This window comes from Eleutherodactylus coqui, chromosome 3 (assembly GCF_035609145.1).
Source record: "Eleutherodactylus coqui strain aEleCoq1 chromosome 3, aEleCoq1.hap1, whole genome shotgun sequence".
NCBI lineage: Eukaryota > Metazoa > Chordata > Amphibia > Anura > Eleutherodactylidae > Eleutherodactylus > Eleutherodactylus coqui.
Genome location: NC_089839.1, coordinates 95,449,787 through 95,470,240, shown reverse-complemented (window position 1 = coordinate 95,470,240; position 20,454 = coordinate 95,449,787). Strand labels below are relative to the sequence as shown.

The following is a 20,454-nucleotide window of genomic DNA, read 5'->3' as shown; positions in this document are numbered from 1 at the left end:
GAATAAGCATCATAGTTACCAGCAGGGAATTGTGCTGAGCAGTCGGCGGTGGAGGCATGAATAGAGGTCGTGGTTTCCTTTTAGACACCTAGGGATGACTTCAGATGTGGGCCAGGCACTGAGCGGACACTACACTGAGTATGAGCTGGGCTCCCTGCACTAGTAGCTTCTTGTAGAAGCCTCTGATCTGCCCCCTTCACTCCTCCTCCTCCTCCTCCTCTCCCTCTGCTCCCCAGTCCTGCAGCAGATAGCCTCCTTTATCCCTTCCCTTCTCTCCCTCTACTTCCAGTCATTCCCATTAGCTCCACACAACTGCGCTGCTCCTGCTGAAGTTTTCCTGGGACAAGAGGAGTTTCTTTCCTTGGCTCCAGAGCAGCAGCAGCGAAGGAGGAGGAGGAGGGTCACAGAGAGAAGGCGAGAAGAAAGCAAGAAGGACATAATACACACTGCAGCCGGCTGAGGGGCTGCAGCTCAGCTATATCTGTAGTACTGTGCAAAAACTCATCCGCATAGATGGCTTACTACAACAGGTGGGGAGTTGTGCTCTGCACTCTGCTCTCAGCATTTACTGTGCTGGCCAATATAGAGCAAGTGAGGAGGATCACATATGTGGTGCACCCAGGACCCCCGGGCATTTACCACCAGCAACCTGTGCCCATGAGTAGGAGCAGCGTTGTAGTCAGTAGCAGCACGCAGGAGCGGAGTCGCAGGATGAGTAGAGTCGGCTCCAACCCAACTCTGGTGCAGAGACAGCAGCCACTCACAAGTGGGAAAGCGGCGGCCCCGGCTGTCAGCACACAGAGCCGTCAGTACTCGTTCTCCCGGAGCAGTATACAGCAGGATGCCCCGAGGAGTCCCGGACTACAACACCGGCTGCACATGCAGGGGTGAGACACTACTACTACTACTATTTATAGGCAGTGACAGCTACTAACCTATGTGGTTGAGGGTGTAAGACTAATACTTTATTGGGCAGAGTATGAGACACGACGACTTCTGCGGACCAAAGTGTGTGACATGACTACTTCTGTGAAGCAGAGAGTGAGACAAGACTACTTTTCTGGTGCAAAGTGTGAGATGTGACGTCTGTGGGACAGAGCGTGAGACATGATGACTACTTCTCTGGGGCAGAGAGTCAGATAACTACTTCTGTGGGGCAGAGCGTGAAACACAACTATTTCTGTGGGGCAAAGCGAGAGACATGACTACCTCTGTGGGACAGACTGAGACAGGATTACTCTCTGTGGGTCATATTGGGAGGCCTGATTACCCTGTGGGGTACAGCGGGAGGTACAACTACTTCTCTGGGGCAAACTGTGAGACACAAATACATCTCTGGGGCACAGAGAGAGATAGGACTACTCTTTGTGGGGCAGAGAGTGAGACAGGACTACTTTGTGTGGGGCCTTTGTCGGGCACAACAGGAGGCATAAATGGTTTCTGTGGGGCAGAGCATGAGGCATGACTACTTCTCTGGAGCAGAGTTTGAGATACAGCTACTTCTCTGGGGCAAAGCATCAGACATGATTACGTCTATGGGGCACTCAGAGAGAGAAAGATATCACTACTCTGTGTGGGGCAGAGAGTGAGACACAATTACTCTCTGTGGGGCCTTTGTGGGGCACAGCAGAGGGCATGACTACTCTCTATGGGGCAGAGCATGCAACAAGACTACTTTTGTGGGGCAAAGCATGAGACACAATGCTGGTGGGGCAGAGGATTTGACATTCTTCTCTCACTGGATAGGAAGTAAGCACTGGAGACATGCTTAGACTTTTGGTTATAGCACAGAGATACAGGATTCCAGTAGTGGAGAGTACAGGCAGCTCTACAGGGGCAGGTGCTGTGCAGGTCCCACTCTTACTAACTGGGTGACTTATGAATGGAGATTCTGCTTTGTAAACTAAATGATAGGATAGGCCATTGTATGGACTGTAAGTGGGGTCATCACGGTAGAAAAGTGAGGGATAAAACTTTTTTTTCGTTTCTATTAGCGACTTTCTATGTGATTCATGTACAGTATATTTCAATCTAAAAAGAGATCACCCATTACAGTATCCTTTGTATAACTACATATATGTTGATTAGAAGGTACATTTAGACAAATCCTAAGTATCCCTAAAGATAATTGTTTGGTGTAAATCTGATTATGTTGCGATTTGTTGTTGAAGAACTAATTGTTTATGTGATCAATACCAGTGATTGCTGGAGCTCTAAAGTTTACTTATCGTATTATATTGGCATACAAAGTTGTTCCTAACCCACCACATTTACAGAGGGCTTGTAGCAGATTGCACAGTTTATAATGAAGAAGGCAGCTGAAATCTGCGCTAATTATTTCCACTATATGTATTTTGTATATCCTATTATACACATTTTTCTGTACTTTATCGTGGATTTTCAGTACAGAAACAGCACCAAAAATCTGCAACGGCTTAGTTTATGTATAGTCTGCCTCATTCATATAGCAGAGCTGCATGCAAGACATTGTAGCAAGCACACAGAGTCCTACAATTGCTTATTATCACTCTGTGTGCCGCTTTATGGTTCTCCACGTGGTTCTGTATTATGCGGTTAGGTTTCCTCGAAAGCAATGACCGTAGGGGAGCAGTAGCTCCTTAGTTCACCATCAATGGCTTATACAGAATATAAGAGAAAAACCTCCATATACTTCTGCATAAAATTGGTGGCATACATATGTCTGGTATGGCTCCATAGATGTCTGTTTGTGCCCTAATATAGGCTGTGTACAGCTTGAAGGCTGATATGGTCATGTACATAAATCCACAGGATAGGCCATCGATCGCTGGGGACCTGACGCTCAAGATCCCTGATGATGAACTGATCGCCCGGCCTGCTGTCAATGGGAGTTGAAACGGCTATTACACTTCCTGCACTTCCACCTTCAACACTGGGGATGGCCTGGAAAACCCCTTTAGCCAAATGATCAGCTCATTAGCCATAGCTATATACTGTACAGTCTACTGAATTGTGTTCAGAGTAAGGCTAGGACGCTTCATGGCTGCATGTGCCATGTGGCACAAAAATCGCAGTATTGGACTGTGACGTCAGATCCAATGATTGTCACTGTTGTCACATTGCTACTTAATGCGACTGCAGAGCTGCATTCGCTAAAAATCCACTATGGTTGAATTTTAGTTGCTGGTCGCAAGTCTTTTCCATTGTAAGTTGCATGTGACTGTGATTTGTCTGCAATTTGATGTTTTTTTTTAACAGCCAAATTAGAGCTCTGAAAATGTGGCGGGTCAGCAAGTCTCAGACAAGTCACACATTTTCTGAGATTTGATGTGTGACACGTCACCGTGTCGCAGGTGGTAGGCATGACTGAGTTTACAGGAACACGATGCAGACCCCGGAATACCAAAACTATATACAAAGTTTATTTTTGAAGACAGAATTGAAATAAGTCCCAGTATGAGAATAAACAAGCAATTTGACTTTCCCTTTATAGCGGCCTAATGCCGTCTGCGCCAACTCAGTACTATGACTAAAATTCACACAGCAGTAAGAAAACAGCAGTAGTAGTAAAACAACTTTAATGTTCCTTTATGTCCTATAACATGGAAATGTATAGTGGACGAGTTATAAGTTGCAGTAAAATGCATCAGTTGTGGTGCAAAACACGAGCTGCACACAATCGAGGGAGGGCAACCCGGCTTTAATACAGTTGGTGCATCTTATTGCAATGGGGTACATATTAAGAAAGGCCTATCTTAATAAGTCCTCTAAGTATACTGGATTGGCTTAATTCTTCTCAGCTTTGGCTTGATGTAGATATCTTAGAACATACCTGCACAACATACGGCCTGTGTGCCACACGTGGCTTAGCACAGGATTCCTGGTGGCCTATGGACTGTGTGACATGAATATGATGTCAAATGGCTAGCCACTAGCCTCTTGACATCATAGTCATGTCACAGTCCATGGCACAGTCATGTCATGCAAGTCTACACTTTACTGCTAGCGGCTAGCAGCAGTAGTGGCTAGCATGGCGTGACTGTGCAGGGTAAAGGAGCTTCAGTGAATGACAGTCATGTGACCAGCCATGCTGCACCACACGCGACTAGTCACATGACTGTCACTCAAGTCAGGGAAGGTCCTATAGGCTCGGGAGTGGCAGAATCTTGGCAGACCCCGTCCTACAGTTTTTGGAGCCGTGTTTTATGCTGCAGTAAGTGCATCATAGGGTAAAAAGTTTGAAGTGATTCTGTTTGGGCTTTTTCTTAGGTTCCTAAGTATATATAGTGCAGCTATGTGCAGAATAATAGTTTAAAAAAAAACTTATATACACGTTCTGTGTCTAAATAGCAACATGAACCAACTGAGGTCCATACTCATATCTATTCACTAGCCACAGTGCATCCGGAGGTTTGCAAAATAGTTTAATCATTAAACTATAGAATTGGTTTTTAGAGACTTACTTATAAAGTGAGCTGCTGAAAACCTACCTGTGGCCCAAAGAGGTTTGCCGATTTTAATTTTGACCCCTACCTACTGCCAAGTTGTGCAGGACTGTCTTAGAACATCCATCTGAACCACAGTCATTGCAAGTAAGGACAGGCAATATTTTAGCATATCTACTGAATCTTCACTTTGGTTAGACTGTAAATTCTTCAGGGCGTTGGATGACTGTATAAGAATTCGCCTTCCAATATCTTTAATCTGGAGACCGTGATAAAAAACATTGCGGAAGGTCTGAAAGGCAAGATATTTATCTTTTTAGTAACAGAGGCTTAAAAAAATCCTCATCTAGACAAAGAGATGTCTGCATGTCTGAGACATCTGGGTATCATTTCTAGTATCCTGTAATCCTGGTGTAGAATGACTAGCCGAGCCATAGACCTACAGTATTTCACTATGATGTCTGGAGTGCTATTTCTCATGTATTACCCACTTCTATATTAGACAATTGTACTCCTTTTAGGGCTCATGCACACGGCACAACCCTACGGAGACTGGAAGGGTACAGAGACCGTACGGTTCCTTCTGTTGCATACTGTATATATGGAGAACAGGGCCCCTTTATTCTTAGGACGAACAGTGCACTTGCACCAGGACTCCTGACGCTGGCGCTGCTTTCAACTGTAACTGCATCTTCCGGCTCAAAATTCGGTTGAACACTATTGTGGACCCATCAGCACCCAGGAATATTAGGTCGGTATTAGTGTATCTTGATGCCACCATTAGCTAGGGGTGTGACAGGAGGAACGCCCATGTCACACCCCCAGCTTCTGATAGGGTCAAGGCAGCAAGGTTGAATTAGGACAGTGTGCAGTATAATGTGCAGGGTTTAATTAATTCTTAGGCTTAGATTATGAAGAAATGTGACCCTCACCTCTTGTTGGCCGCAGCGTGGACTGTCCGGTCTGTTTCGCCCGCTCCCCCACTCACAGCTGCTGGCCTGAGCGCTCACCGCCACTGGGACTACCGACCTAACACATGCCGCCCTCACCGCCGTTGGGACTCCCCAGCTGACAGATGCCGCCCTGAGCGCCGCCGGGACAGTGATGTGTTTGCTGGCTGCTTCCCCTGCTCACACCTGCCAGTGTCAGCGGTTGTGCTTCGCTGCCTGGAAATCCGCATCGGCCCGCACCACGGAGTGCTGCATGCTTTTACCAGCTACTTTTAGTGGCCTTACAGGACCTAGTTTCCTGGTTGCTCCTCAGCCAATCAGGAACAGGGGGCGTCAACCCCCTATTAATCTTGATGCCACCAGGACTTCCTGGTGGTGTCAAGATACATTAATACCTATTAGGTCTACTGAGCGGTCCATGTGCGCACTAAGTAGAGGGACCCATCTGGTGGGAGAGGGAGCAGCTGGTCTCAGTCTGTCCATTAATACTTGACATGACCAGCACTGATGCAGGACAGCAGCACTGCATGTAGACCAAGATTCCTCCCCTTGTACCCTTTCCAACGCTTCAGAGTGGAAGCGCCAGACTGGATATAAGAATAGGAATGTTGGTCTGCACACAGTGCTGCTGTCCTGTGGCAGCATTAGTCATGGCAAGTTGCACTGATGGATGGACTAGTACAGGTGTCAGAGATGTGTGTGTTTGGGCAGCACAGAGGAAGCCCAATTATTTTGTGTGAGGGCAAGGGCACATAGGGACACAGTTACTTTGTAGGAAGGGAAGAGGGGAAGGGTTGGCACTGAGGAGGCTCAATCACTTGGTGCTTAAGGTAGGGAGCACAGAGGGGACACAATTACTCTGTGGGGGAGCACAGGAAGGGCCCAATTTCAATATGGGGATCCCACACAGAGGGTACAATTAGCTGGTACTACTGCATCTGGTCTCCACCAGAACTATGGGTGGAGACAATGGTTTGTGCTGGTGGATTAATATGGGAGTAATATGGAATGCCCACAGCTGCCAATTGGCTACCTTACATTCCCCCCTAGATGCAAGGTATGATCTCTACCAAACTTTCTGCCATGTTCGCTGGGCTCCTATCCCTGTTGCTAGTGGAGTTGTTTATAGTGGCGATGTCAGTCTCACTGTCCCTGCCAGTGGGACTTATCGCCTCCATGCTGTGACGCTGCCCATCCCCCGTAGTGACTCTCCCTGCCGGCCTCCCATCAGCGCAACAATATCTCCGGCGCAGTCAGGCTCCGCTCCTGTCATCTATCAGTGTCCCCGACACTCTGCCTTTTCCCCTTCCTTCTCCACCGCTGTCCGTCACCTGCTTTCAGTCTCCCTGGGAGCTCACAGCAGCGCTAGCATATCTTCTTCTTGCGTCTGTGGCTCTGCAGCTGGCCACATTGTCTGTGTCACTGTGCGAGTTACTGTCTTCTACCGCTGTCAACTTAGGCGGGTACGATCTCTTTCTCCACGTCCCCTGCAAGGTGTAAGGTGGCGTCCACATCGTAAACGCCGCTCCGCCGGTTCTGCAGCCGGTCCTCCTGCTGCATCCTCGCCATAGCAACCAACCAGCACAACAGATTTTGCAGCTGTAAGTCTGGACTAACCCTAAGCGTAACCCTAAACCTGACCCTACACAGCCCTACTGGGGGGCGTTACATAGGTGTTCCCTGTCTCTGTGGTCAGCCAATCCATATCTCCACTCATAGTTCCGGTGGAGACAAGATGCACCAGTACCCAATTAGCTTAGCTGTCAGGAAAGGGAATTATTACATTGTGGGGCACATAATGTGGCTCTATTGCTAGAGGGGGCACTGATAGGGGCATCAGGGATAGTGGCAGGTTAGGAGAATCCTGAGATGAATTGTGTCTGGAAGATTTCATGGCAGTTTTGGCCCAGAGAAAACTGACAATACCAATAAGAGAAGATGTTACCATTGATTATTGAAGATAACTGCAACATAATCACTATCAGTGTGTAAATTGTACTGTATAATTCTAGTGCCATATTTATGTACTCCAGTGCTGTATTTGTACTCAAGTGCTGTATACTGAGCTTGGGTCTGGTGCTGTATTTATCCTGTGAGCTTGGTTCAGATACTATATTTATGTATGGAGCCTGGTTCAATTGCTATATTTAAGTACTTAGTTTGGTTATTGTATGGAGGCAATTAAAGGAGAGCACTATTAGGCCAGCTGTCCACAGGAGTTGCGATATACCGCCGCAGATTTCCACTGCAGGAGCACTAAGTCACTGCGGTTTTCCGCCATTACCCTATCTTAATGATAGGTGCGACGCAGAGAATCGCGGCATGCCGCTATTTTTTTAATACAAAAGCGGAAAATCGCAACGATTTTCTGCTCGTGTACATCAGGCTGCACTTTCCATAGTTATCCTATGGAAAGCGGTCATTGCATTATCCACGTGCGGATTATCGCCACGGGTAACGTAGTGAAATATCGCCCGTGGACAGAAGGTCTTACTGTGAGGTATAAATGAGCTTTATTATTTGTGGGGGCATTATGGAGGAATTATTACTGTGTGGGGACACTGTTACTTTGTGGGACATATAATTGGCACTAGTAATGTATAGGGGGCACTTAGAGGGGCATAGGGGTTAGAAACAGGATGAGGAGAGTGTGGAGAGAAGAGCAATGGCTGTAAGAAATCTTCTTGACTGTCTGGGCCAAGATAAAGAAGAAAGGGGAAAGTGGATGTCACCAAACAAAGGATACGTCATCTCTGATCACTGGTGGTAACTGTACTGTAAGCAGTATCAATGTGTAGAGCTGGAATCAGACAATTATATGGTGACTGAATTATTTAGAGGTATACTAGAGCTAATTAGGCTGCTGTATCTAAACATCTCTGTTGTGTTAAAAAGGTGAACAGATATGTTGCCTCTGAGATATACATATATACATATAGCATATACAGGGTGTCTCAAAAGTGTGGAAGCACCTATATAGAGTGAAAACAGTTTGGCAAACAGTGATACAATTTTGCATGCAAGCTGCAGGGAAACCTGTTAGTCTATGTCACCAGAATGACAGCCATTTGGAATGCCAGTTCAGTTATCACGGCTGGACGATGAGGGTCCGTAGCGCCGATCTAGAATGACCCTGACCGTGAGCATTGTTCTATTGTTCCCAAAATGAATGTGCCCCAAACTATGGACTGTCCAAACCTAGGCTCACCAACGCCCCCTTTTTAAACCGACATAAATTAGCACCTAGATAAAAACTGCCCATCAGCATGTATCCAAAAAGAGTGGCAGGTAAAAAGTTCCAACCTCCCCTAACCTTTTTTACTGGGCGAAACCAATTCCCCTATCCTCAGCGCTCCTAATAAAAATAATGAGAAGGCCCCCCTAAACAACACTCTCAAATCAATACCCACATATGGTATCCAGCGCTCTCCCCAACTTTTTTTAACAGGTCAAACGACACCGGCCTTCGCATGTCTAAGCTCACCTGCCCATTCCTAAAACCTTTTAATGCCTGTTTCACCAAAAAATGCTTCATAACGTCCCCAACACCCCTTAACTTACCCCCGAAGGCCACCCTGGCCATAAAATTAGCTCACCCGTGCTACTGACCACTTTTCCGCCGAAGCTGTTGCCAGCCAATTCATCAATGCCCCCACACTGACTCTTTTGAGTCGATAATGCCACAATGTTTTAAACCAGGCCTCCCTCTCCAGCCATACCACATCATATGTCGCCCTTGTACCCCGAGCCAGCGACCCCTCGATCAGTTGTCCCATTGCTCACCTAACACGTTCCAGAGCCGAGCCGGACAAGTCTTCCTCTCTTTGTCCACTCCCGGAGCCAACATCTTAAGGCGCTGGCTCTAAAATCGCTACCCCCATGTTCACTACCCCCATGTTGTCACAATGAAAAACCTCACCTTCCTGTTTTGGAAGTGAGCGTCCCAAAGCGCAACTGCCACCACTATTGGAAAGAGTTCCAACAGCACCAAGTTACGTACTATGCCTGCCTGTTTTCAATCCTCAGGCCACTCCTCCACGCACCATTGACCCTGAAAGTATGCCCCGAACCCTGCACTTGCTACAGCGTCTGTATACAACTCCAAATCAGCATTTTCACTCACCTCCTCCATTATTATTGATCTCCCATTGTACTTTTTAGAAATGAGGACCACATTGCCAGGTTACCCTTGTAGCCCTTTCCCAATCTAATAAATTGATGCAAGGGCCCCATTCCTGCCAAGGCCGACAACAATCTTCTGCAGAAGACGTGCCCCAATGTTATCGCCAACGGCCCCCCAATACACTAGGCAATTTATTGCACCATACCCAACAATGTCGTACGCAGCAATGTCGCACCCCCTAGGTCCCAAACACAAAAAATCATCCAAGTAGTGGATAACCGACTGAACTTCTGCGGTGTCTCTCACTACCCACTCTAAAAAAGAACTACCTGGCAGCAGCGGCATTCTGGCCCCGCCCCTTCTACGCATCATCACGTAGCTCCGCCCCGTCACGTGGTGCCGATTCCAGCCTCCTGATTCCAGCCTCCCTCTGGACAGACCCGAAGGCAGAAGACCCTTCTGCGCAAGCGCGTCTAATCGGGCGATTAGACGCTGAAGTTAGACGGCGCCATGGAGACGGGGACGCCAGCGCAGGGAAGGTAAGTGAATAACTTCTGTATGGCTCATATTTAATGCACGATGTATATTACAAAGTGCATTAATATGGCCATACAGAAGTGCTTAACCCCACTTGCTTTCGCGAGACAACCCCTTTAAACTACTTCCCACAGGCGGTAACTGACTATTTTGTAGCAGACATACCTAACATAGCAGGTATCTCACCTGGCTGCGTAGGGGCTGTCTACCCACAAGCCACCGATCCATCTTCCAGACGATCCATCCCTTCCTCTGTGCCATCATCCCTCTGCGATGCCACCTCTCTCTCTGGTTGCGATCGCTTCGCCGTACCCACAGCTGCAGTGGACCTTCTTGGTGCCAAAACATCTCCTGACCACCGCTGTACCTGCCAATCGATGCCCTCCACCACCTTCCCTCCGCACTTCCGGTACACTGTGTCCTGGTGCACGGCTCCTGACGGCTCTTGTATCCCCAGTTCCGCGGCAAGGCTGCTCCCTGACCTATGTCATTCCAGGAGAGCAACCCCCCCACCATCATTTTTAGCCAGTGTCGATCCTGCGCTAAGTCCCGCCCCCCTCTCAGTGCAGGGCCTAGTACCGGACACCACACTGCGCCGACGGGGGGAATCCTCTCAGATCTGCTCACTGCTGCTTGGTGATACTACAGGATGAGAGCCTCACCGGAGGGCCCTAGGACAGGCTTCCCACGTGGCGCTGACGGGATGGCGCGTGCTCGGTACTTAGCCTCGCCGCTGCATGCGCCCTCCGCTGCCTCCTCACCCACACCGCTCCTTATGCTGGCCCAAGCTCAACCGCCTGCAACACTGTTCTGGACAGCTGCTGTTACCAGTGCAGGACTTGCTCTTCTGCCGCTGCCTGGACCCTTGCCAGCCTGGCCTCCATCTTCCAGTCAGTAACTGCAGTCCTCTTCGGGCTCTTCACTTTTCCTGGCGTCCCTGCTCCTCTTCTCCCCTCTTCACAAGCTCGGGTCTTCCACTTCTCATGTCTTCTCTTTCCTGTTGAAACTTCTTTTTTCACTTTTCTTTCTTCACTCTTCTCCACTGCTGCAGTATTCTTCCTGCTCCTTCCTCTTCAGCTCCTGATTTGGCTCCTCCTTTCTTCTTCTCACTCTTTCACCCAACAGGCTCCCCCTTCACCCTCATTCTTCCCACCCATCATTCCCTGTCCAGTTAATTCCTTTTCTCCCCGTTAACCCTGTCATGCCTGCATTTACTTATTGTTGCCCTTTGGGCTTCAGCTCTGGCATTCCTGTAATGGTTTTTGGTTGTCCAAATTTTCGTCTAGCAGTGAGAGAACCTGTTTTTGAAATTTGGAAAGAAGTTTGGCAACTGCATTGTGGGTAATGGGAGGTCTGGTTGGGTGGCGTTGATTGAAACCTGCGGCAATGACAAAAGTGCTTCATTCACCCAACATAAGGATGATCTCAACACATTTTGCTTGAGATAATGCTGTCATTCAAATTACCTATAATGAAGAAAAATCACTGCGTTAACATGCAAACGGATAAAGTTATGTAAACTGAAGCACACCATTTTTTTTCTGGTGAAATTTTCTGCCAGTTTAATATATCACACATCTACCTTCCCATTGGAAAAATTAGAGTTGAATTCAAGATGGCAGCATTCAAAATGGTCATTTTTGTGACATGGCCTAACAGGTTTCTCCATTTTCCTGCAGCTTGTATGCCAAACTGTTTTCATTCTATATGGTATATTAATTTCCACACTTTTGAGACACCCTGTATATATTGAATTGGGATGAAATGTGTGCTGAGGACCTTGACTATTTCTGATACCTGGCCACCATGTCTAGGTGGGGGCGTACTCATAACACCTTTGTATTGGGCCCAGCAGTGTGTTAAAAAGGCCCTTATGGAGATATTACGATATATGGATATGTTTCATACATGCAGCATAAAGTGGCACATTCCTCCACAATACAACAAAGAAAGTCTGTGTCTGAAATCGTCCCATTCACCTCTATGCAGCCCTGTTATGGCTCCATACAAAATAGAGGCTTTGTCTACATCTGCTCTGTTGGGAGCTTCTGGTGCACATCTGGTAGAAAATCAAAGATAAAATAGAGCAGCATGCTGTATTATTTTATCCAGTAAAATTCCAAATGGCATGTCGAAAACCTGGAGGACCCACTTATAGTCAAGGAGTTTGCCAAGTGCTGGTAGTGCCCATTATGCACTGAATCTGGCATTTCCGTTATGACAAAGTTGAGCATTAGGAATATTACCGTATGTGTGAAAGCAGCCTAATGTTGCATGAGCTCTTACTTGAACTGTTCGGTTTATGAGTAGAAATGTTACGATATTACAGAAAGCAAATCAAATGACTGCTGTTTCAAGAGATGCACTTTATGTAATGGCAACAGGGGTCACTAGTGCCACAGGTAAAAGATAAGCTGCCTGTATTATGTTAATTGAGTCACAAGGCAATGGTAATCTACTCTGTTGTCAGAGAATCACAGAATGGTAGAGTTGCAAGGGACCCCCATGGTCATCAGGTCTAACCCCCTGTTCAGTGCAGGATCACAAAATCATCCCAGACAGATGTCTGTCCAGCCTCTGTCTAAAGACTTCCATTGAAGAAGAACTTACCACCTCACGTGGCAATCTGTTCCATTCATTCATCATCCTCACTGTCTAGTATCTAATCTGCGTCTCCTCCCTTTTAGTTTCATCCCATTGCTTCTAGTCTTTCCTTGTGCAAATGAGAATAGGGCTGATCCCTCTGCACTGTGACAGCCCTTCAGATATTTGTAGATGGCTATTCAATCTCTTTTCAGCTTTCTCTTTTGCAAGCTAAACATTCCCAGATCCTCTAACTGTTCCTCATTGGACATGATTTGTAGACAGCTTACGATCCTGGTAACTCTTCTCTGAACTTGCTCCAGTTTTGTCTTTTTTAAATTGGGGAGAACAGACAGACCAGAGCAAGGTTCTAGTCCAGAAATATTGGGGCACAAGTCCCCCAACTCAGAAACTTAAAACTAAACTGCCAGGTAGTCAGAGAAAAGGACAAATTCTGGGAGTTAGCAGAACTTAGTGAAAGGTTCCCAAAAACTCCTTAGGGCAGAGTCCTTGCTTATTGAATTAAGCAGCAGTGTAACACAACGTCCTCTATGATCCATACAACAGGCCCACAGGACATGGACAGGCAGTTGGGAAACAGACTGTACTCTGCAGGTTGTTAGCGAGGAGTCCTGGCAAGCAGCGCTCTACTGCAGGATATAAAGGCATAAGGGCTTCTTCAGATGAGCCTATTTGGCAATACGCTTGCTCCTGCATAGTTTTTTGCGCAGTGATTGAGTGTATTTTGCACGTGTGCCTGCGCAAATACTGCGTGTATTTCTGCAGGTATGGCTCATTCCCACGGGCGGGGAAATCGCCCCCTAATTTAAATGGCTAAGTAGCCTAACGAGGTGCTGGTGAACACGGTCATGTGAAGCATTTAGCGTGCAGATGTGCGTTTGCACACCTCCTACAGACCTCTATGGGGCACTTTGAAGTACAATATGCCCAAAATACAGCAGGTCCTGAAAATGCAGCCAAGGATGCTAAAAAAAACCAATACTCGTCTAGCTGGCGCTGTCTTGGTCCCTGCCGCTGTTATCCGGAGCTCCCGGCATTTGTCATCGCCAACAGAGGATCTTTTGCTAGTGACAGGGTTTCAAGACCCTGCCTATAGCAAGAGATTGCTCTGATTGGCTAATCACACCCAGTGCTGGATGCACTAATCACAGCCATTCATTGGCTGGTGCATCAAGCACGGGCTCTAATTGGTTCAGGAGTGCCAGCTCTGCCAATCAGAGCATTCTCTCGTTGGGAGGCAGGGATTTCAATCCCTATCACTAGCAATAGATGCTTGGTCTGCTTGACAAGTGCCCAGCAGCCTACCCGGAGCTCCGAAAAACAGTGTCGGGGATGGCGCCAGCTTGGTGAGTATTCCTTTTTTCTTTTAGGTCATGCAACTAACAAACAAACATGGGCTAAAAGTTGCCAAAGATAGAACATGCATCGCTGTCAAAGCGCAGCGTTGAAGACACTTGTGTGAACAGCCCCATTAAAATTAATCGTAGCGCTGTACGGCATTTAGCGCAGCGCTAAAAAGGGAGCGCTAAACGCTGTACAAAAACGTCTGTGTGAGGGAGGCGTACGCTGCATATTGTGGTGCATCCTGGTAGAATAATTCTGCCCACGTGAAAGAACCCGAAAGTGTCAATAGTTTTTAGAAAGTACAATTACACTTTTTACCTCCATCCATGCAGAGGATTTGGGGCAGTGTGTCAGACAGATGGAGCTTCAAATGTGAAAAAGATATATTGAGAAATTAATCAGCAGGGTATGTTGGATCCAAAAAGATAGGGTGTGTAAAGGTCAAATTTCATTTTTAGCATTGTAAAAGGCCAAAAGAGGATACCAAACTCTACAAATAAAGCATTTAACCCCTTAAATGCCTCAATTAGAGTTTGGGAGGTGCCATTTGATTATCATGGCAGCTGGCGGACTTCTGAAAGGCCCAGGGCTGCCATTTCCGATTATAAAGCAGGACTGGCTATATATCTGTCTGTGTCAGCGGAGAACAGGACTGGCAGTAAACCTGTCTGTGTCAGCGGAGAACAGGACTGGCTGTATACCTGTCTGTGTCAGCGGAGAGCAGGACTGGCCGTATACCTGTCTGTATCAGCGGAGAGCAGGACTGGCTGTATACCTGTCTGTGTCAGCGGAGAGCAGGACTGGCTGTATACCTGTCTGTGTCAGCGGAGAGCAGGGCGGGCTGTATACCTGTCTGTGTCAGCGGAGAGCAGGACTGGCTGTATACCTGTCTGTGTCAGCGGAGAGCAGGACTGGCTGTATACCTGTCTGTGTCAGCGGAGAGCAGGACTGGCAGTAAACCTGTCTGTGTCAGCGGAGAACAGGACTGGCTGTATACCTGTCTGTGTCAGCGGAGAGCAGGACTGGCAGTAAACCTGTCTGTGTCAGCGGAGAACAGGACTGGCTGTATACCTGTCTGTGTCAGTGGAGAGCTGACTGGCTGTATACCTGTCTGTGTCAGCGGAGAGCAGGACTGGCTGTATACCTGTCTGTGTCAGCGGAGAGCAGGACTGGCAGTAAACCTGTCTGTGTCAGCGGAGAACAGGACTGGCTGTATACCTGTCTGTGTCAGTGGAGAGCTGACTGGCTGTATACCTGTCTGTGTCAGCGGAGAGCAGGACTGGCATTTGCGCACCAAAGGTCCCTCTAATTAGTCTATGGGGGTTGCGCAAATGCATGTGCAATACGCTGTGCAACTTCGCAATAAAAAATAACACAACTGGAACTCATTAGGCTAAATAGTAATTTAAATTGGAGCGTTGTTGACTCCCTTGTGCAAAAAAACATGCTCTGTGAGCACAAAAAGGTAAAATGCTCCCATACATGTGCAAAAAAGACTCGTTTATAGCGTAGATGCGTTATGCTGTGTCGCACGCAAACATGCATATGCCTGTGTGAAGAAGCCGTTGAGTCAGATTCACATAAGCGCTTTTGCACACAAAAATTTGCACGTGCAATACGCAGTGAATAGAGCCCATTGATTAATTTGTTCACAAGCATGTATTTTGCATGCGCAATTCCACCACGGAAAAATATAGGCAGCGTGTTCTATTGTCCTTCAATTTTGCACTGAGAAATAGAACCTATGAAACTAATTAGGCTAAATAGCCATTTCATCGTAATAGCCTGTGGCTTGGGGTCTATGTACATGTGCATTTGCACGTGGAAAAAGTACAGTAAAAAACACAATTGCGTATGCAAATATGTAACACCTGATGCACAAAATCATTGTGTAAATGCGCATAGGGTTGTGGGAATTCAGCCTTATAAGCATGGCCAATTATTATTTTGTGAATGTCTTTCAATATAGAGTTGCACATACAAAAGTAGGTGAACCCGTTGGGATTACCTGGATTTCTCCATTGACTACTAATAAAATGTCACAATCATAGGCAAATACAATCTGATGGCTCTTTCCCACGAGCGTAGGCGTTCTTACGTGCGCCCATCGGCGCCGTAAAAATACGTGAACGGGCACACAAATCTAATGTTTGTGCGCATGTTCAGACGGCATGGGTCTGGGGCATATACGCCGAGACCACAATGCCGTTGGCTCCCCTTTTCTCCCCATCTCCGACTCACCTCCTCTTTCCTTTCCTCCGGCTGTTTGTAATTGGAGTGGGTGGGGCAGGGGCAGAGCCAAGCACTCAACCACTGCCCACCCCTTATCTGCAGCCAGCAATGGGAGGGGCAGAGCTTAGCTCTGCCATGCCCCCTCTCATTGCTAACAGTCGGAGAGGAGGAGAGAGGAGGAGGGAGTTTAGCAGTCATGCTGCTAAATCCCTTCCACCTCCCTTCTCCGGCCCCTGTCATTGGTTCCCAAAGGAGCCTATGCAGCGGCCGATGTATTCCGGGCACATCTGATGTATGTGGGCCGATCAATCGGTTTTTGGTATAGGGATGTCTGTATTGAGTTGTTTGAAATTTTTAAGGTGGTGTCTAAAAAGTTGATTTTGTTATACAAGTAGCCCAATGTGAGGTTTATGGTGGGGTGGAATGCATTGAATCTCTCATCTAAATTTATTAATTCATTTTTGGTATAGGTCCAGATGATTATGATGTCATCAATGTAGCAGAGGTAGGCCAGTGGTTTGCTGGAGCAGGAGGCCAGAAAGTCACTTTTCAGTTTTGCCATGAAAAGGCTGGCATATTGCGGTGCCATTTTACTGCCCATGGTGCTTCCGGTGAGTTGCACTAATATCTCTTTGCCAAAGGAGAAATAATTGTGTGTGAGGATGAATCATGGATTCCAAGGCAACCCCATTGGTCTCAAGGTGTTCCTGGCAGGCGGTCAGTCCATCTTCATGTGGGATGTTGGAAAACAAGGATCCCACGTCCATGGTGGCCAGGATAGTGCCATCGGGAAGGGACCTATGGTTGATAGTATTGTAAGGTATCATATCTACAAGATTACTTGGTTTCTCCTGCTGGGAACAATCACATTTTGCTTTACTGGCTAACACGGTACCAAACATTTGTTTTCAAAATCCTGGACGAAATAGTGCTGCATTCAGCACTTTTTCTTCAGGTAAAATGCCAGCCAGTTGAGTGGAAACCAAGTGGACCACGTTAAAGTCAATGGGGTCAGTTAGGCACTGTTCGGTTCCATCAGAAGACTGAGCCTTTTGGCCAGGGAATTCCCCTTCTCTACCCTCCAAACAGAACAGGAAAATGGAATTACTGCTGTAGATGTGAAAGCAGCATGATCCATACAAGGGGCATTGTTTAGAGGATAATTAAAGTGGCTTTGGGAGAGAAAGCAATCTGAACAGGTGTGCAAACAGCAAGCAATCCAAAAACCAGAGACCTGCTAACTATCCCCCACTAATTAAAAACTTGGAACAGGACCTGACTACTTGGGTGTCCTATAATCTCTTTTGACTAAGCACAACCCACTCCCATAAAAAAGTTGTTGATCCCAAAAATCTTATACCTTTTTCGCGCTTTGCCCAGTCCAATCTCTGCAGTAGATTTGAAGCACCTACAATCCAAACTTTTGACCTTCATCTGGTCCAACAAGTCCAGGGCAACCCGCCGAATTATCATGGCATCATTAATAGGTTGCTGGTCTGCATGGTGAACTACATATATCAGAATGGTCTGGCACCCTGTATCCACTGTGTGTGGGAGTGTACACCAAGCATACAGCCCCCTCATTATCAAGAGGCAGTGTGAGTGGTTGTTTTATCGGTGTCCTGCACAGGTGTTATTGGCTCCTCCATTTGGTAGTCAGCTACCTGCATGGTGAGAGGAGGATGCATCTATATGCACTCCTCAGTCAGTAAGTAACGGCCATTTTCTGTGATTGTTTTTAACAAGTCCAGATGCATTCAACAATCCACCCTCCAGGCACCTCGTGGTATTGGAGGCCTAGGCGTTCCTAACATCCTAAAATACTACCACGCAGCCCATTTAGCACAACTAACCTCCATATTTTCTCGCCATAACAAGCATCAATGGGTATTGATCGAATCTCAGGTCGTTATCCCCCACTAATTCTAACACGTCTTTTGGCACAGAACGGAAAACAAATGAGCAATTATGAGTCTAACTTTCTTTTCCTCCCTGGCATTATGGGATAGATTGTCTAAAAATATAATCTGATATCAGACACCTCCCCATGTCTAATCTATTTGGTAATCCTGCTTTTCCCTCTGGTATGAACATAATTGATTTTGGATGGTGGCTGGTCAGAGACCTCACTCGAATAGCTGATGTTGTCAATAGACTAGGCTGTAGACAATCTGAATACTTCCAAGTTGTCCATGCTTTTCCAAACGCAGAGATCTTCCACCTTCAACAAAACAAGCACTATGTTTTATTCCTCACAAAGAATAGGCACACTCTGGCTGATAAAACTATTTTTGAAAGTCTTTGCCACACGAGTTGTCAAACTATACTCAAACCTTACCACGTCTACGGATGAACTCCTCTGTATGAGGAGATGGGAAAGGGAGTTGGACGAAGATTTATAGGTTTCAGATTGGCATGAAATCGCCTTCGCAACTGCAAAACTCCATTAAAGTATTGATCACTGAGGCTGGTTACAAAGGAGACTTTCCAACATATTCCTAGGGTCATCAGGCCTATGTTTTTGGGGAGCGGAGGCAAAGGCACCTTCCTATACATTTTGGATTCAGGTATTTACCTTAATATTCACCATCACAAATTTAACACTACACAAATCGCCCTGAAAAGCTCTATTGGGCAAACAGATTCCTAACACTCCTATACACCTACACAAATGCATCTGTTATTGTTTTCTTTCTGCACGTATATAGCAATTGCTCGCTCCTGGAGGAAATAGTATAGACTTTGTGAATACTAAACTATCTTGGATCATGGTCAATGAGAAGTTGGCAGCCATCCTCATGGAACGTGGAACACTCTTCAAAAAAACTTGGACGTCTTGATATCAATATTCCCTCACCATGCGTCTCTGGAATTCTGCAGCTCAATCCCAGACCCATCCAGCTGATCCCAGCTCACCCTCTAGCGTTTCCTCCATTCCTCCAACTAATTTATAAAGAAACATAGCCTTCGTATTATACAATAGAAATGCACATTTATATCCTCCAAACCCGATATAATTTCATGACAAGTAATAATTGCTGCCCAACTCCACCAACCCACCCCTCTTGTGTCTTGCCCCCTAACCCACCCCTCTTGTGTCTTCCCCTCTCACTGTCTCCCCCCATTTTCTTTGAACGTGTGTATTTTTATAGGGGACAATGTTAACCCCTTCCCGCTGCAGGGCGTAAGTTTACGTCCTGGGAGCGGGGTACTTCCCGCAACAGGGCGTAAACTTACGTCCTGGAGATAGCGCGGGATCACATATGATCCCGCGCTATCCCGCAGCGGGAGCCGGCTGTCAGTCACAGCCGGCGTCTCGCTGCAGCAGCGGGGGGACATCGGAGATGCGCCCGCCACTTTTAACCCCTTCCCTGCCGCGATCTAAGTAGATCGCGGCAGGGAAAGAGTTCACAGCGGGAGCGCGGCTCCCTCTGTGTCTCCGGCCGGAACTCGCGATGTCATCGCGAGAGCCCGGCCTGTCACCATGGCAACAGGACGCCAGACACTGGCGTCCTGTATTGCCTATGCCTGAGATCGCTGTATGAGCGATAAGGCATGGGAGAGCAGTAGCTCTGCCATGCCTTATACCAGCGATCATCAGGACAGTGGTTAAAGTCCCTCAGAGGGACACAAACAGTGTGAAAAAAAGAAAGATTTAAAAAATGAATTAAAAAAAATGTAAAAAAAAAAGAGTAAAAAAACCATTTTTTATGCTTTTTCTCAGATTAGCATAAAAAAAGGTAAAAAAAAAATAAAACCCCACATATTTGGTATTGTCGCGTCCGTAACGATGCATACAATAAGTTGCACATGCTTTTGATTGTGCACCGAAAAAAACGCTAAAAAAAAAGCTAAAAAACTGAGGCAAAATGCTCATTTTTAGCATTTTGCCTTACTAAAAACGCAATAAAAGTGATCAAAAAAGTCGTATGTACGCTAAAATGGTACCAATCAAATCTACAGCTCGTCTCGCAAAAAATAAGCCCTCATAGAGCTCTGTACATCAAAAAATAAAAAAGTTACGTGACTTTGAATGCAGCAATTTAGAATAGAAAAAAGATTTAAAAAAAAAAGGGTTTTTATTGCAGAAAAGTGGGAAAACCTAAAAAAAATGTTAGAATTTTGGTATCGTTGTAACCGTATCGGTCTGCAGAAAAAATGGAAAGTCTCATTTATGCTGCATGATTAACGGTGTAAAAAAAAAAAAAAAAAATCTATGGCAGAATTGATGCGTTTTCTC

At 46.5% G+C, this 20,454-nt stretch overlaps 1 protein-coding gene across 2 annotated transcripts in view; it reads left to right on the top strand.

The window, feature by feature from the left end:
- The first annotated feature begins 267 nt into the window (after positions 1-267).
- Positions 268-20,454, top strand: part of LTBP1 (latent transforming growth factor beta binding protein 1) — a 373,900-nt gene continuing 353,713 nt past the window's right edge. The window contains exon 1 of one of the 2 annotated variants that reach the window (XM_066595882.1): positions 268-887. In XM_066595882.1, the coding sequence (XP_066451979.1) occupies positions 514-887 (374 nt within the window). In that variant the 5' untranslated portion in view covers positions 268-513. The remainder of the gene's footprint in view (positions 888-20,454) is intronic. The other variant, XM_066595883.1, reaches the window with a different exon arrangement.